We start from the raw sequence: 19,031 nt of genomic DNA, 5'->3' as shown, positions 1-19,031 counted from the left end.
TGGCTGCCTCCACGGCCTAATTCAGACCATCTCTAACACACACCTATCAACAATTTTTCTATCAAGGTAGCACTCATTCCTTTGATGTTTTTACTTCCTGCTTAAGACTGTTGTGAGCCCTTTCAGGTGGATCTTGCTGACAGCTGTAAGCACACAGTAAAGCACTCAATGACACACTGCTCTTTTGCTTGCAGCAGTACATGGAACATGGGTACATAATGAAGGACAATTCTGTTCATATATTAGGACTTGTGTGGCAAGGATAATGCTAAATGTCAGGGGAGGGCATCACTGAAATCATGGTCATCCTCATCAGTGCTGGAGGGATTATGCAGTGCTTTCTGCATAACTAATTCTTTCACTTTTTACCCACAATCTTTTTCTTTCCTATCTGACTAGCTTTGGATGATGTCAACACACAACTTTCTTTCTCTTCTCCCCTACCACACAACTTTTACTTTCATTTCAGATACTCAACTAGAACAAGCTCTTCCAGAGGGGGGAGAAAGATAGCAAAGGTGACTGCATATGATTACTTGGCCTTTGAGTTGATGACAAAAAGTAAGGTATATTTATTTGGGTGGAAGAAGAAACATGTGGTAAAACATCAGGTACAAATGCACAGGAACCAAAGGATATGCCCTGTTTGGGAAGGGAGAAGAGGATACAGATGCCAGCTCAATTGGCCAATGAGTGTAACCTCAGTTTCTGATGCAGAGAAGTCCGATGATCTCAGGAACTGGCTACAGCAGAAGGCTGATGGATATATGTGACTAAATGCTTCATGCACTACAAAGCTTACCAAAATAGTTGTTTTCAATGTTTGGGAGCATTGAGTCCAGCTCTAATTTGGCAAACCATCTTGCATAGAGCTTTTGAAATCATCCTTTCAGGTTAGAGCAGGAATTGACTTATCTGTCCACCAGAACCCATCCGTATAGCATTGAATGGTTGATGCCAAAACTTTTGTCAAAGATTTTAGATGATGTTGTGAAATCTCGGTATGTTTGTTTGCAAACTCAGACTGCTATGATCATAACTGTGGACACCAACTGTTCAAAATGATTTCCAGAGGGTCTCAGCAGCATGTATATCTGTTTTTTAAGGATTTCTGGTATGGCTCTGGGATAGCAACTCAGTGGTAAACAAAGTTTTCTGTTTGAATTTGTGCTTCCACTCCTGGCATGTACTCCTCCTTCCAGTTACCTTGCTCTTGCTGTTTAGATCACTAGCCTAATCTGCAAGTGGACCCTGGACTGCTTGACATCATTCTTGAAGATTGTATACAATATACTTGATGATCACCAGCTTTCCACCAACTATGTTGCAGCTGCTGTGGGCAAGCATGATCTCCAAGGACAGGGTACAGTAAAGCATTGCTGGCAAGGGTGTATTATGGGAGGACTGGTTATCCCAGTCAGGAGAACCCTGGTTTTGCGAGTTAAGGTGGAGAAATGCATGACCATACCAGGCATGGTCATCTCATATGCCAGGCACTAGGTGAGAAAGGTAGGCAGTTGTAGGTGCATGTTGAAGGGTTGGGTGCAGCCTTGGAAGTGTGAAACCTTTGGGATGGGTCACTAAGAAGATGTTGAAGTTTGGGGGCTCACTGGCACATTTCAGATTATAGCTGAAAGCCACTGAGGAGCATTATCACCTTTCATTGTGATGCAGTTACAGTTGTGGAATGGTGAAATGGCTGTGAGCACACAGCGGTTGGGTAAGCAATGACTGAGGGAGAGGGTTGCAGCAACCACTGATCGTAAGGCTTTGAAAGGGAAACAAAGTTGTATGTAAAGCAGGCAGGCTGCCGATTCTCTTGCCATTTTATAGCATTGCACGTCTCTGGCTCAGCCACTGTTAAGCAACGTTTTTTTTAACAGTTGCACCTTTTTCATCATGGTAGGAATCAAATATTGAAGATGTTGAACAAAAGTTCAAAGGTGTCAGCGTAACCCATTGTCAGCTATACACATTGCCCCCTATTTTCAGATGGTGTAAGCTTTTAGTGTAGACTTCCATCCTTTTGAGCCTCTTCTGTCTCAGAGGTACTTTAGGTTAGTGTCTATGCAGGTTCTTCACCATGACAGCCAGGTTGAGGAGCATTTTTATGTATAAGCTGACAGTGACACACAACCAAGGTACTTTTTTTTTGATCTGCTTCGCTCTCGGCCCCCCTCGCTCTCGGCCCCCCTCGCTCTCGGCCCCCCTCGCTCTCGGCCCCCCTCGCTCTCGGCCCCCCTCGCCCGCCCCTCGCTCTGAGGTGTTGGACCTTTCTTCAGTGCCATGGGGAGATTAGTGGAATCTGCAAGACATGAGAGAGTGCATTATAGCTAGTGGTTAGATGTGGTTTGCAATGACTGAGACTGACATCGCAAATAATAGGTGTATGGTAATGGAATGAAGGAAATCCGATAAATGCGAGGTGCTGCATTTTGGGAAAGCAAATCTTAGCAGGACTTATACACTTAATGTTACGTTCCAGGGAGTGTTACTGAACAAAAAGACCTTGGAGTGCAGGTTCATAGCTCCTTGAAAGTGGAGTTGCAGGTAGATTGGATAGTGAAGAAGGCATTTGGTATGCTTTCCTTTTATTGGTCAGAGTATTGAGTACAGGAGTTGGGAGGTCATGTTGCAACTGTACAGGACATTGGTTAGGCCACTGTTGGAATATTGCATGCAATTTTGGTCTCCTTCCTATTGGAAAGATGCTGTGAAACTTGAGAGGGCTCAGAAAAGATTTACAAGGATGTTGCCAGGATTGGAGGATTTGAGCTATAGGGAGAGGCTGAACAGGCTGGGGCTGTTTTCCGTGGAGCGTCCGAGGCTGAGGGGTGACCTTTTATAGAGGGTTTACAAAATTGAAGGGCATGGATAGGATAAATAGGCAAAGTCTTTTCCCTGGGGTTAGGGAGTCCAGAACTAGAGGGCATAGGTTTAGGGTGAGAGGGGAAAGAAATAAGAGACCTAAGGGGCAACGTTTTCACGCAGAGGGTGGCACGTATGGATTGAACTGCCAGAGGAAGTGGTGGAGGCTGGTACAATTGCAACATTTAAGAGGCATTTGGATGGGTATATGAATAGGAAGGGTTTGGAGGGATATGGGCCGGGTGCTGGCAGGTGGGACTAGACTGGGTTGGGATATCTGGTCGGCATGGACGGGTTGGACCGAAGGGTCTGTTTCACGCTTTACATCTCCATGACTCTATGACTCTAATCTTGTTCAGTGAGACATGGATGTTTCAGTAACCCTGCAGGAGAGGTCATTTTGTCTTCTCCTGTGATTGCAAGGATTCTTCCCTTCTAGGTGAGGACCTGGATGACTGTTGCGGTCCTTCAATGTTGGCAGGTCAGTTAATGTTCCTGCCAACCCTACCCCCAAGACTATCACAAAAGGAGATAGAGTACCTCTCTCGTTCTGAGCAGATATGAGGAATTCAAACTGTCACCCTTCGAATGAGGTTTTGCATTTGGTGTTGACAGCAAGTATGTGTTTTTCCCCTTTTGGCGAAAAGTTAATGGTCGACCATCATGCAAGATCAGCCATCACTTGAGTATAAACTATGTTGCGACACTGAGGCAGACAGCTGAATCAGTATCTTCACTCCTATTCACAACGCATTAATGTTTAGAGTCTTCAAAGACACTCCAAGTTGACCCCATGGTTCCTAACCAGACTTGAGTAACCAATCCCAGATTCTGTGGATAATTCTCATCACCAGTTTGGTTCTTAAACAAACAAAAGGCATGGCAACTTATTAACAACAAAGCAATCTAACTGGTCTACACTGTATACCCAGAAACTGTTATTTTCAGTCAAGGGCTCTTTCAAGACCGTGATAAACAGAGAAGAGATAAATTGATGAGCAAGTAGTTTCATGAAGCATCATTTCACCAGCATAAATTTTTCTTCGTTTTCTGAAGATGTCAGCCAGGCTCACCTTTTTGTAGTTCACTCAAAAGGCAGTAATATGTTTAGTTTTCTATTTTCTGATCTTCCACGTGCGGCTAACAGGTGGTTGGTTAGGGAGCTTTCAAGTATTCATGCTGTATCACCAATAGCCATATTTCTTCTTTCCAAAACCCAATTCAAACTGAACACACTGACTGACGGTCTCCTTCCACTAGGTTCCAGTTACCATTCAACATCTGTCATCTGTTTGACCACAAGACCTCTTCCAGCCTTGCTGGAAGGAGTTCCCAGATTCACCTTTTTAATAGCCAACGAGTGCTATCTGTTAAACCTAATGCTCATCCCCCACTGACGAAATGTCTGCAGAACATTTTTGATCAGGTACATGTTGCAGTTAATGTCCATACCTGCCCTCATGAGTAAACATAAGCTCGTTTGGTCAGTTTTCCTCTGTAACACAAGTTATTACCTGAAGTCTAAAAGTCAGTTTTAGCTTAGTTCCAGCTCACTGTTTCAAACCAGAATCGGTAAAAGAATAAAATGAAAATAATGAAAAATCAACGAGGGCTTCGGAGCTGACAAAAAGATTATTATACCCTTGGGTTCAATCATACTTCTCCATCATGGCTTTTGATGGATGAATGTACATATGTGCATGCAAAGGTCTTAATACATAAAATTTAAATGCATCAGGTTCACCTGTGTTGCTTTGAGCAATTTTGGCAAAATGTTGTAAATACAGTGGTGGAGTGATTTAACTTTGAGGGTGGGTTCAACACTTTCTGATGCTGTCCACAATATATTAATACAAAATTGCAGCACAAATTGTTAACTAACTCACCAAATGGAACCAGTGTTCCCAGTGCAAAAAATTAGGGTGATTTCAGGTCACTTGAGTTCTGACAGTGTTCACTTGAACATCAACAAAGATTCTAGCCTCTGGCGACTGTATGTGTGGAGTTTGCACATTCTCTCCGTGTCTGTGTGGGTTTCTTCCGCGTGCTCCGGTTTCCTCCCACAATCTAAAGTTGTGCAGGTCAGGTGAAATGGCTATGCTAAATTGCTCATAGTGTTAGGTGCATTAGTTAGAAGGAAATGGGTCTGGGTGGGTCACTTTGGAGGGTCTAGTTTGAGGCTTAGAATAGTTTGATTACGAGAGGTTTGGTGGAGGAAAGATGAGTCTGGCTTCTACAGCTACTGTAGTTCTCACTTCTCATGAGGAAGTGATTTAGATGATAAAAATGCCACCATTATGCTGTAGAAATAATTTAATTGATGTTTTCAGGAAACCACCACCACGTCACTTCAATTTTGTGCATATTGGTGAAGTGCTCCACCCAGTGGTGGCACTGATCACAGAATAAAGTCTTTATAAAACATATGACTTAGATTTTCACATTGTAAGGTCTTCCTTGCTACTTAATTTAAAAATAGTTCAATTCTAAATTGACCAGTGATTGTAAGTGTCAAAGAAGCTCTAAAAGATGTGATGACATTTGGTAATGTCACCTTGCTCCTACATATTGTTGAGACCATTATTATTTTTCTTTTTACTTTTGCAACTCCAGTCAAAACCAAAAATGAGATAATATAGAATTGAACTTTGAACAAAAATAAAAGAATGTGTTTGCTTTTGGGAACTCTAACTCGATTGGGAAGAGAATACAAATTAATGTCTACTCCAAAGACACTAGATGATACAGCACTGAGATGTTGTCGACGACTGAGATTCATCTGAATTGGTCAATCAAAGGAGGCCTAGTGCTGGCCAGCCAGAAAAAAAGGAACAAAAAAAGTGAATTAATGCTGACTTGGATTATGGGGCAGGAGGCAGTCTGTTGCTTTTGAATTTGCTGAACTGGAAAGCTTTCTTTTCGGGCTTTGCTGTTTAGTTATCATCCCCTTGCTGAAAGATCTGAGAAAAGAATCTGTTGTAAAGGCCCTCTCTGGTCTTTTTGGTTTTTGCATAAATATTCCATAATGTTTTGTACCTTGCTGTTGTGTATCCTGTGTTATAACTGTAACTGTTTCGACTGTGTTTTATTGATTGTAAAGCATTTTACAATCTCCTGAGGTTGTGCACTCTGCATATACAAATGTCTCTCTGCCTATCTCTATTTAGTTGTCATACAACCCTATGCCAAAACAATGTATTTTGGTTTCTTTCCCCCAACCATGAGAACCACCCTAGGAAATGGACTTGAATATATCTACAGATCATCCCTTCTGAAAAGAAAAACACTTTGTTTTGAAAAGCGAAACAGATTCCGCTCAACATAGGAGGTTGATGCATAGACAAACTCTTTTTTTTCCTCTGGATCCTGAACTTGTTGGTTGTTGCTGATAGTCTTGGATTGTAAACAAAGCTCTGTTAATTGAATGAAACAGCTGGATAGGTGGAAATTAAAGTTGGAAGTTAAACAGCCACTCAAAGGTAATTTCAATTGCTTTCAGATCACATCTAGCTCTGCATCAATATTTTACATCCTCAACTAGCTAAAGTTCAGAATTGTTAAGCAGTGAATTAATGAAAAATATTCTTTGCAGAAGACTGATATGTTCATAATGCAGCAACTCATTGTGCCAGCACTAGATCTTCAAATAACATTAAGTAGTACCAATCTCCTTTTTTTTTCCCCCACATACCTTTTTGTATGTTATTTTTATCCAAATATTGTCTAGTGCCTTTTGTAAAAAGCCTTAATTAATCCTTGCTCCACTATATTCCAGGTGAGGCATTTTGTATCCTAACTACTTGCTGAATGAAAATAGTCTTTTTCTTTTCCGATCACCCTTGCTTCTTTTACAAATCACTTTTTAAAATCTGTCCTGTTGCGCGCTCTCTCTTCTTTCTTGCTTTTTTACAAGCAGGAACAGTTTTCTCCCTCATCTGTTCTGTTCTATTCAGCCTGCTCCTGATTTTGAAAATGTTTCCTTAAGGAGAATGATCTCCCCTTTTATCCAGTCTAACCTCAACACTGCTTTTGGTGGTAACGTGCTTTCTAATGTACAATGGATTTTTCACAAAAATGCAACAGTTTTTGTTAGGCAAACTAGTCTCCATTTTAGTATCTTGTTTTGAATGTGTGCTATTGGCAAGAAACTCCTTGATTTTTAAAGTTCCTGAAATAATTCCATAAAAAATTATTAGTTGCAAGTGGAGAAACGAAGCTATGCATACTATGATAGCTCTAGGTTGAAATCCTCTTTGTTATTCTAAGGGTTTTCTAGTTTGTTTTTTCTTTTTTCAGTGTAGTAGTAATCTCATTCTGCGGAACCCATCCCTTCGCCATTTTAACAATTCACATTAAACACTACACATATAAAGCTGATAGGATTGTGTCTTGGCTGTGATGACCTACCTCAATACTGTCCTATCCCTGCTAGTCCAGGAACTCCACATATACATTCGAGACACCACCCATGCCCTCCACTTCCTCCAAGACTTCAGTTTCCCTGGCCCCTAATGCCTCCTCTTCATCATGGGCATCCAATCCCTCTACACCTCCATCCACCATGACCAGGGCCTCAAGCCCTCCTTTTCTTCCTCTCCCGACATCCCCCACAGTACCCTTCCACTGACACATTCATTCTTTTGGCTGAACTGGTCCTCACCCTTAACAATTTCTCCTTCAAATCTTCCCACTTTCTCCAGACCAAAGGGGTAGCCATGGGCACCTCTTCCTCCGCCCAGCTATGCCTGTCTCCGTCAGCTACGTAGAATAGTCCATCTTTCGTAGTTACGCCAGCACCACTCCCCACCTCTTCCTTGCTCCCGCGAGGAGGTTGAGCAATTCATCAACATTCCACCCCGACTTTTAAATTCACCTGAACCTCTCCATCTCCATCAATGACGGCTGACTTGACACTGACATTTTTTACAAACCCACCGACTCCCACAGCTACTGGATTACACCTCTTCTTACCCTACCTCCTGCAAAAATGCTACCCCGTATTCCCAATTCCTCTGCCTCCACCGTATCTGCTCCCATGAGGACCAGTTCCATCACACCAACCTTTTGCATAAACCCTGTCATCTGCCACCTCCCCCTCCTCCTGGCACCTTCCCCTGCCACTACCGGAATCACTAAATCTGTGCCCATACCTCCCCCCTCACCTCCATCCAAGGCCCCAAAGGAGCCTTTATATCCATCAAAGTTTTTTTACACCTGCACACCCACCAATGTCATTCATTGTATCTGTTGCTCCCGATGCAGTCTCCTCTACATTGGGGAGACTGGACGCCTTCTCACAGAGCACTTTAGGGAACATCTCCGGAACACCTGCACATGCCTCGGGTGACTGTTTGTCTGTGTGGAGTTTGCACATTCTCCCAGTGTCTGCATGGGTTTCCTCTGGGTGCTCCAGTTTCCTCCCACAGTCCAAACATGTGCAGGTCAGGTGAATTGGCCATGTTAAATTGCCTGTAGTGCTAGGTGCATTTAGTCAGAAGGAAATGGGTCTGGGTGGGTTACTCTTCAGAGGGTCGGTGTGGACTGGTTTGGCCAAAGGGCCTGTTCCACACTATAGGGAATCTAATCTAATCAATCAACCCCACCGCTCAGAGGCCCAGTATTTCAACTCTCCCTCCCACTCTGCCGATGACTGACAGACCTGCAGATCCTGGGCTGCCTCTACCGCCATTCCCTCACCACCCAACGCCTGGAGGAAGAACACCTCATCTTCTGCCTCAGAACACTTCAACCCCAGGGCATGAATGTGGACTTCAGTTTCCTCATCTCGCTGCTCTCGCGCTCTCTCTCTCTCTCGCGCGCGCTGTCTCCTCTCACTCCCCCACGCCTATCACCTTCACCCCCACCCCCATCCCATTTATCTCTCCATCCTGGAGGCTCCCTGCTTTCAGTCCTGATGAAGGGCTTTTGCTCAACGTCAATTTTCCTGCTCCTCGGATGCTGCCTGACCGGCTGTGCTTTTCTAGCACCATTCTAATGGTAATCAGCTTCCTGATCAACTTTTGAGACATGTAAATGATGTGAAGTAATGCCATTTACCAAAGTATATTCCAGCATGCTGCTGCATCTAGCCTGACAATAAGGGAAGAAGATCGACAAGTAGAGTGAATTTCAATCATAAATTTGCCATTTTTATGGTATTATCTCTTTTCTAACCCAATCGATGCTTTTTGTTTAATTTGCGTGTTGTGAATGAAATTATGTTCAAACCAATTTGGTAGCCAGAGCTTTTAAAACTGCCATAAAGTAAACCGATTTCATAGACTCAAAGGGCAGTCTACTCCTGAAAGGCTGCAAACCCAAGTTTGATTATCAGAGTATATTGAAAATTAATGCACTCTTTATTGAAAAGGGAGAGTAACTTTTTAATAGGCAGTTCTTTTTGTTACAGTATGCTTTGTTGCAGAGTAGAAAAATGACTGGTGAAATTGAATTGAGAAAAGTGCCATGCTTCCAGGATGTGCAAATTTGTGGAAGTTTAAATAGTTTTGCAGTACTGCTATTGATTGCACTGGAACTTCAGCTTAAGACCAACTCAAATCAAATAGACATTTCTGTCCTAACTAATTCGATTACCTTTAGATGTATTTAGGACTCTTCTGAAATGGCTTCGCCAGAAGTATAATGACACCACACGTTAAAGAAGTCTGTCTTCCTTTAACAAAGGGCTCATTAAAAACCGTGAGGTAGAGAATTAAGCTTTTAGGAGGGAATTCTAGAGCTTGAGGTTTAACTGAAGTTGCAGCTGCTAATGATGCAATTAAAATTGGGGAAGCTCAAGAGGACAGAATTAGAGGAGTGCAAATATTTTATATGGGTTTGGCAACTGGTTGACGAAAAAATCAGCTGTTGCTTAATTTTTGAATCACTGTACATCCTTGAGCACAGGTGTGATGGATGAACAAGATTTGACGTAAGTCGGTACATTGGTAGCAGAGATTTGGCTGACCAAGTTTGAGGCACAGAATGTGGAAGATGAGCCAAGAAGGCATTGGTGTAGGCAAATTCAGAGGTAATAAAGACATACACGATGGCTTCAGCAATCCAGGCCAGACCCCCTCCAAATATTTTAAGATGGTAGCCTAGACACCTAACTCTCTCTCTTCTTCTTCAAGGTGATGTTTGGGGAGTGGTGGGGGTGATGAAAATTTTATTTATGTTGTACATAGGCAAGGAACTCAACTAGTATGCAGGTATAGTTTGCAATTCAAAGGCAAATGGCATGTTGTTCATTATTGCCAGAAGAGTACAACAATAAAGAAGTCTTGCTACAGTTGTGTAGGTGTTAGTGAGACCATTTCAAACAAGGAATTAATTGCCTTTGAGATAATCAGTAAAGGTTCACTAGATATAGTTTAGTTCATGGATTCAGAATGTTGTCCAGTGATGGGCTGAATAAATTGAACCTATGCTCTCTGGAATTTAGATGAAGACTTGATTTGTCTATTGCCAAATCTGCCCATGTAACCCATCTGTTGACCTTCTAAACTAGAAGTTAGGCAAATGGAAACTTTGCAATAGTGACGGTGTGCCATTGCCCAATAAAAACCATTTACCCATGTCGGTTATCTTTTAAATTTCGGTGGTAGTGGGCAAGATGTTGGTGGCATAACTATATGTGATTGAAACGTTAAGTTGTGAAGTGTTTTACAGGTTAGATCCTGAGTGTTTGTTTGGTTTGTTTGTTTGTTTGTTCCCCTCCGTCCACTGGCTATGAAACAGAACATGGACTATATAGCCATTATCAGTTTTCAAAGTTTGTTTACATAGTGCAAGAATCTGAGCTGGTTGTTGAAAGTGTGAGATCAAGTGTCTTTGTTTCTTTTGAGGTATATTGAGGTTTTGTAGTCTTCCTAAGAAGACTGCTGTGGCTGGACACGTGCAAATTATTGGGTTTCTGAAAGAAAATCAAAAATGATGACTGGGTTGACAAGCAAGAGATACCTAAAACATACCATCAGGAACTTGCACATCTCATACAGTATGAGATTGAAGTGGGAGTTGATTCATAGTGTTAGTAATGTACTGTTATCTTTGAATGCTCTAAGCCCTACCATCTGGTGTTACGATGTTGAGTCCATCTCCATGATGCATAGCACCATATTCTTCAACAGGTTTGGGACAAAAGCTTATCTGCTAGTTTGGCATTGCTCACTTCTGCTGTGGACAACCTTGTCCTGAAAAATAGATGATAGAATATCAGTGGTGTTGCATTGTTCAGGTCAGATGTGCTCACCATGGATGACTATCTGCTGTCTGAGGCAGTGAGGGATGTGAACATGGAAGATGTGGGGTGAGTTGAAGTCTTGACTGCTGAACATTTAGGCCCAGATGTTGATAAGTACTTGAGTGAGGTTGGATTGTACTGTTATGGACCAGGCCAGACCCCCTCCAAATATTTTAAGATGGTAGCCTAGACACTAACTCTCTCCTTCTTCAAGGTAGATGAGAAGGGGGTGTTCCAGGTATGATGCAACTGGTCAAACCAGTTTAAGCAAAACAGAATTTATTTAAATAATATGTTTGAAACACTAATAAAAAGTAGAATTTAGAATAACTTGACTATTGGAAAACTTAATTGACCTGATACAGTGACTATTACTAATTAACTGTTCCAATATAGTAAACACCACTTTCAAAAAGGGAAATTCAAACAATGATTCTTACAGGCAGGAGGAAACAACATCCAGAGAGATTTCAAAGAAAGTCAGTTAGGAATCATTTACTGAAGCTTACAACCCTTCTGGTACACTCCCATCTTGTGACTGCTACAGCTTAAGTACTGGAACCTGAATTGGGAGAATTGGCCATTCCCCTTCCATTACTAAACAATTTTTTTTTTAAAAAAAGCAACAGTTTAAGGCTGGTTCCCTAGCCACCTTGGCAACTCTACCTTTGTAACCTCTCTTTAAGACTCCAGGACAAAATAACCTTTATAGTGACAGTATTGTTACAGTACTAAGAAATGTAAATGGTATGGTGGATATAAGCAATTGTTTTAATGATTTGTTTATTAACTTTGATTACCTGTGTTCATTAATCGTATGCAGCTGGTCAGTTATTCAGCACCTTTTGCTACTGTTGCCAAGAAGGGTTGTTGTGGTGTAGTGTAGTGTAGTGTAGTGTTCATACCTCTGAACCAGGAGGCCTACATTCAAATTCCACCTGCTCTAGAGGTGTGTAATGACACTTTTTAAAGCAGGTTGATCAGAAATATCTGGCACTGCTATCAAGTCCTAGAGACACCAAACTGGGAGTTTACCATTGTGGCCATTTTATTTCTATTCCTTTTTTTAATAGAAATATTCTTCTGATGGCCTCCTGGGTCTCATGTCCCTGAAATGTAGCATCTCCTCCTGTCTACTTACTCAGCCTGAGGCCTTTTAAGCTGCATCAGTTAAAATATGAGGATCATGATTTGCTTTGTTACCTTGTTCCTTTTCTATCCAATTATAGCACCTTTGTTTTGGTTCTGTGCAACTTTCCATTGAAAGGATTTATTTTAAAACACACCCTTTTTAAAATATGTATCCACTTTAAGCCTATACTCGCTATTCTAATGTGTCTTCTGGTTTGGTATTAAACTTTTTTGATTTAAGGCTCTTGGATAGTTTTCCAATTTTAAAGGTTATAGTTTCTTTCTATCTGCATGTGTAATTAATCCATTCAATTAAGTTAAATTTTAATGCATTACACTCATTTACCAATGTAGTGGGATTTGGAGGAATTTCTTCCTTTTTGTTTACTAAAAAAAACCCAGCAATACCTATTTGGGTTAAGCAGCAGACTCATGCCCTTCTCAGCAACGTGCCTTAGCCAAAACTGAGGACTACGTCTTGCAGGATCAGTGTGACACTGTTTCATATAGGTTATTTTGTAGCCTCTAAATGAAATTTCTAATCAGTTCCAAGTCGTTTGATTTGAGCTTATGGCCATTAGAAATTGGATTGTGTTTTTTAACTTGTATGGAAACTTACAGCCCTCTATCTATTGTAATTTTCAGCCCCATCTCCAGACTTGATTTGTCTATTGCCAAATCTGCCCATGTAACCCATCTGTTGACCTTCCAAACTAGAGGTTAGGCGAATGGAAACTTTGAATACCGATGGTATGCCATAGCCCAATAAAACCATTTACCCATGTCTGTTATCTTTTTGGTGGTAGTGGACAAGATGTTGGTGGCATAACTAATTTTTTTTGTTTTTCTTTAAATTTCAGAATTGGTGTGGTTGCTGGAATGGTGGTCAGGTACAGAATGTACCCTCTATACTGACCAAAGGAATTATATTAAGTACGGTAAAGAGAATGCCATAGTTATTCTCAATCATAACTATGAGATTGATTTCCTTTGTGGATGGGACTTCTGTGAAAGATTTGGTGTTTTGGGGGTAAGTCTTGTTATTAATTGGTGGAATTCTTTACACATACATCATGAAATTGATCCTTCCAAATCATTAATCTCCTTTCAATGTTGTGTACTTTTTAAAAAAAAAAATTATTACAACTGACCTAATCTTGACTTTTTTTAATGTATTTGTTCATGGAATGTGGGTGATGCAGGATATACCAACATTTATTGCCTGTATCTAATTCCTCAGGGCAATTGAGAGTTAGAGTATTACGATTGGGGATTTGGATGAGGAAATTGAATGCGCTATAACCATGTTTGCAGATGACAAAAATAGGTGGGAAGGCAAGTGGTGATTGGATACAAAATTGTCTTGATGCTAGGAGATAAAGGGTGGTAGCAAAGGGTTGTTTTTCAGACTGGAGGCCTATGACCAATGGTGTTCTGCGGGAATTGGTGCTGGGTCCACTGTTCAGTATTCTAAAATGATTTGGTTGAGAATTTAGAAGGCATTTTTAATATGATTGTAGATTACACAAATTGGTGATCTAGTCAACATGAAGGTTATTTAAGATAACAATGGGATCAGCTAGGCTAGTGGGCTGCAGAGTGGCAGATGGAGTTTAATTCCGATTAAATGTGAGGTTTTCCATTTTAGTAGGGCAAATAAGAGTAGCGCTTAAACAGTTAATGGTAGAGCTCTGGTAGTGTTGTTGAATAGAGAAATACACTAGTTTTTTTTTGGGAAAGTTCCATCACAGGTAGACCGGGTGGTTAAGAAGGAAAGCTTGTCTTCATTGCTCAGATTTTTGAGTATAGGAGTTGGGATGTCATGTTGAGGTTGTACAGGATGTTGAGGCTGCTTTTTGAAGCACTGTATACAGTTCTGGTCACCCAGCTATAGGAAGGATAATATTAAATTGTAGAGTGTTCAGAAAAGAGAAACTTGTTGGGTGTAGAGGGCTTGAGTTATCAAGAGAGGCTGGATGGGCTAGGACTTTTTTCTCTGGCGTGTAGGAGGTTGAGCGGTGATCTTGGAGGTTTATAAATCATGAAGGGCATAGATAAGGTAAATAGCAAAGGTCTTTCAACTAGCCTGGGTGAGTTTAGAACTAGGTGGCATATTTGGCTAACTTTATGCACTCGCCATACGCGATGGATCATGTCCTTTTCGAGATCTTAACGTCGCTTGTCGACGCATGGATACCCCTATCCAGCGAAACCACAGCCGGAATGATCTTAAGGGAACGGTAAAATACATTGTGAATCATAATCTCAGCGAGGCAAGGGATGAGCTGGGCTTATCAATTGTTAGACTAGGCGACTGCTCATCATTTGTTGTGTGAAGCGTGCTCTTTAATTTTTAACACCCCTATCTACCCACCACCTTTTTAACTAAGTGATCTAAAACACTATAGTTTTATTATTAAAACCATTAAAATCTATTAAAATCATTAATTAAAACTATTAAAATACCTAAAACTTATTAAAACATTATTAAATAACGTCAATAGGAGAAATTAAGAGTCCATAAAAATCCGTAAAAGTTCAAGGGTCAAAGACAAAACAAGGGTTGTGATACTCTGCAAAAGATTTAAATTTCGAGAACCCGAGGTCTTTCATCAACTCTGTGTTCTTTTCGAACCACTTCCCTCTGGCTCTTATCACAAAACCATAAAAGGATATCGTTCCTCTGCCAATGAGGTCCATTATCTCTTTTCCTAGATGTTTATACTTGTTTGTCTTTTCTTCCCATGCTGATTCAAGCGAGTTGATCTGAAGGTCTGTTCTAACAGTTACATCCACAACAACAACCTGGTGTTCTCTCTTAAAAGTTAGATCCGGTATCCAAAGTTTCCCGGCTTCGTCTTTAATTCTCAGTTCTATATATACTGTCCACCCATTCTTCCTTACATACTTAACTAATTCTTCTGCAACTCTATTATGCCTCTTGATGCTCATGTTTTTAACATAAGGGCACCACCCTGAGATATGCGCAGACGTTTCTGATGTATCATTACACCTTCTGCAATTCTTGATATTACATGGCCTTCCATACGACATTGACACTCTTGTTGGATATAAATTTGTTTTCAATAAAATTGAATTGATAACTTTAGATGTCTTCATATATTGTAACTTAGTATATCCAATGGATGGTTGACTATCATTCTTATAATAATGAACCCCAGCTCCTTGACAGGGGAGGGCCATCCATCTCTGTATCTCAATACTTCTCCAGTTAGCATAGTTGGTACTGCCAAACTCTTCCATCTCATCTTCACTGCCTTCCCTGATAGTATCCTCTTCACCTAATCGCCGATTAATATTTGGGTTCCAGATGTTTTCCATCACTAAGTTTACATAATTTATACATTTTTGCAGCCACACTATCACCTTCGAAACGAAATGATGCATGCAAAATTTCGTCCTCCGATTTCTGTAGCATCCCGTACTTCCTCATTATTGAGATTGGAATAAAGGTTGACAGTCTATTTAAAGCAAGGCCACCATCACGGCATATAATACTCCATCCGTGATGGATTGCGGGAGGTGTAAAATTTCTTTAACTACACTTTTTATTTTATTATCTAATTTATTAAGATAATTAATAGAGACTTCAGATAAAACTAAGTAATAATATAGTCTAGGAATAAAATATGTTTTTAACATTTCTACTTTTTTGAACTGGTTTTAAGGGGGATCTTTTTAAATTTCCTAACCATATATCTAATTGGCTTTCCCAGTTTGATTGGCCTACGCCAATCCACGGATCTATCTTGGCACCGAAGTATTTATCCGTACTACCTGGCTCTATAAACTATAAGCTCCCTTCATTTAACTTCCAGTTAATTTTATCATTATATATAAATGTCTTATTTTTATATGTAAAGTAAAATCCTTTCGTTTTCTTCATATTAACCTCCATTCCCGTATTTTTACAAAATTTTTCTACAAGTTTAAGATTATATACCATACTATCATACGGTTGGCTAACTAACGCTATGTCGTCTGCGAACGCTAATGTTACGCAGTGATAGCTATTCCTATCTATCCCTAAAAATATTCCTTTCTCCTTCTCTTCGATGGTACTTATCAGAGGGTCTATTACAATATTAAAAAGAATCGGCGACAATGCATCACCTTGCTTAACCACTCTTAAAATTTTAATCTTTCCAGTTTTACTTTTAAAACCTTCCACTTGAGTAAAATTATTATCATATAAATTTGTAACCAAATTAATAAATATTGACGGAAGTTGGAGTCTTTTAAGAGCTATTATAATTAATTTGTGGCCCACTGTGTCAAACGCTTTTGCTAAATCCACGATAACTACCGCTAAATCTCTTTTTCGTTTTATCCCCATTAATAATATTTTCCAGAATTTTGATATTTTCCTCGCAACCTGCTACACCAGCCATAAAGCCCTTTTGTCTTTTATTCCGATTTACTACTTTACTTAGTCTACTGGCGATAATTTTAGTAAATATTCTGAGCATAATTGGCCCTATAGTTATTGGCCTCCAATTATTAATATCCTTCAACCCGTCTTCATCGCTCACTTTGGGAATCAATACAGTTCTACTTATTTTCATTTGATCCGGTATTATACTATTTGGATGAAATCGGGTATATATTCTAGGAAGTACTGTATTATCTTTATTAAATATCTTCACTATCTCCTTCAGTGTTACCCTATCTGGCCCTGCAGCAGTTTTTACGTCCATCGCCTTAACGTCCTCTACTGTCACAGGACCTGTCAGAGTCCTATTCACCGATCCCTCCCCTTGCCTTTTATATTTGGCAAAACCTCTCAAATTATTTTTATCATTAGAGTTAGTTAATCTTTCTTTATTGTAGTCTTCTAAATCTTCTTTACTTAGGGGGCATTCACATCTAACTGGAGCCCCCATTAGGGTTCCTGCCAGGTATTGCCTCTTCGTTTTATATAAGACCTGAATTTCTTTAAATTTACCTTTCTTTCTACTATACCTTCTCTTAGCCTTATTTTCCTTCCTCTTCATTCTTAGTCCACTATCCCTTTGCTTCAAACCTATTCGTTTACTATGAGTCTCCTTCTTACCTTTATCACCCTCCTTACTCGTTCCCAATTTATCCATTATCATATCCATTATATTCTCAAATTCCTGACTAATACCTTTATTCCTTCCCATATCATCCTCTACTATTTTAATTAATTCTGTTAGTGACTTGCTCTTATAGTCTACTCTATCCATAATAATACTACTATCTTGATCTCTCTTTCCATTTAATCTTTCTTCCTCTACTTCCCTATTTATCTCCTGATCACTATTATCCATTTCATCACTATCACTCATTAAGAACCAGTTCTTGATCTATACCTTTACCGTTATCGTGACTTTTACCTTGCTTATTTAATAACCTCCTTTTATCTGAGATTTGTTTTGCCGTTTTAGTACCTAATTTCTCAGCTATAACTTTATTAATATTTTTACAGCCACTAAATTCTACTTCTAGTCGTTGCAACATTTCCACCTCTTCATGAGACCATATTCCCCTCTTAGTACCCTCCTTATTTTCCATCTTATTCCTACTCTCTACCGTTCCTCTCTTCCTCTTCTCATTTCTTAAAATGGGATGAGCATGTCTTTCATGTTGCCCCAATCCTCTGGTTGTCTTAAATTTTAAAGGACATAATTCACATTGGTATCGTTTCTCTAACTCTCCTTCCTTATTAGTAGTATTAGTATTAGTATTATCACTATTACTATTACCATTATTCTCATTCTTAGAACATTTAGGATAGTGGCGTGCTACGGCTTGGTAATTCCCTTCCCACTCACATTTACTACATCTAACTCTAACTAACTGATTTAATTCCCTTACATATCTTTAAATGCTGCCTAAACCTGCCCGTAGTGTTATAAATCTTATTACAATAATTACAATTAAAATTAACTACCGGGTATTTAATTATTACCTCTATTTTATCGGTTTCCCTAATTATTGGGTGGATAATTCTACCTTCATACCTCTCCTCGCCTCTCTCTGATTCTCCACATCGACTAAAATCAAATGGCCCGTTAAAATTCGAATTAAAAATTGTCCGGCTGTTAAATGAACTCGACTGCAGAGGGGCCTTCTCTACTAGTCATTCTCTTCGACTTGCGTCCTGATCATTCTGGACGATATTAATGGCTTCCTCGTGCCTGCCCGAGGACAGCCTTGCCGGAATAATCCTTAGTCTCTTCTGTCTGCATCGAGACGGATTGTCCAGTCCATTTTTGGTCTACACATTTTGCGCATGATGCTGCCAATAGCAACCATGCGGGGTGGTTATTTACCCGGTCTCCCACCCAACTGGAATTTTTGGTATTGGCCATAATCGCCGCTGCCAAATTTTGTTTCTAATATAGACCGAATGGTCACCAGCTGTCTCGTATCTTTTCTGAGGTCGTATTCGCCGGCCTGGTCAGAGTACTGCTCAAAAGACAGGGAGAAACAATAAAACTGCCAGTGGCGTAGAGTACCGGTAAAACCAAGGATAAAATCGATGGTAAAACCACTGATAAAACCAGACTAAAACAACCCCTAGACAATTTAAAATTGCCTCCCTGTCAAAAGCTTCCTCTTACAGGCCGTTACCGGGGGGGAACCACTAGGAGGTTCGACCTGGGCGGCACGGTGGCACAGTGGTTAGCACTGCTGCCTCACAGTGCCAGAGACCCGGATTCAATTCCCGCCTCAGGCGACTGACTGTGTGGAGTTTGCACATTCTCCCCGTGTCTGCGTGGGTTTCCTCCGGGTGCTCCGG

The 19,031-nt window shown here is 40.3% G+C and overlaps 1 protein-coding gene across 11 annotated transcripts in view; it reads left to right on the top strand.

Annotated features, from left to right (window-relative positions):
- Nucleotides 1-19,031, top strand: part of agpat4 (1-acylglycerol-3-phosphate O-acyltransferase 4 (lysophosphatidic acid acyltransferase, delta)) — a 192,526-nt gene that overhangs the window by 104,045 nt on the left and 69,450 nt on the right. For all 11 annotated transcript variants that reach the window (XR_006312574.1, XM_043696316.1, XM_043696318.1 and 8 more), the window contains one exon: nt 13,105-13,274. Coding sequence is in view for 10 of the 11 variants with exons in the window: in XM_043696316.1 (XP_043552251.1) it covers nt 13,105-13,274 (170 nt within the window). In the remaining variant the exon portion in view is untranslated. The remainder of the gene's footprint in view (nt 1-13,104; nt 13,275-19,031) is intronic.

Source organism: Chiloscyllium plagiosum, chromosome 9 (assembly GCF_004010195.1).
Source record: "Chiloscyllium plagiosum isolate BGI_BamShark_2017 chromosome 9, ASM401019v2, whole genome shotgun sequence".
In the NCBI taxonomy this organism is placed as follows: domain Eukaryota; kingdom Metazoa; phylum Chordata; class Chondrichthyes; order Orectolobiformes; family Hemiscylliidae; genus Chiloscyllium; species Chiloscyllium plagiosum.
The sequence above is the reverse complement of the archived record's forward strand: the minus strand, read 5'-3'. Positions and strand labels throughout refer to the sequence as shown.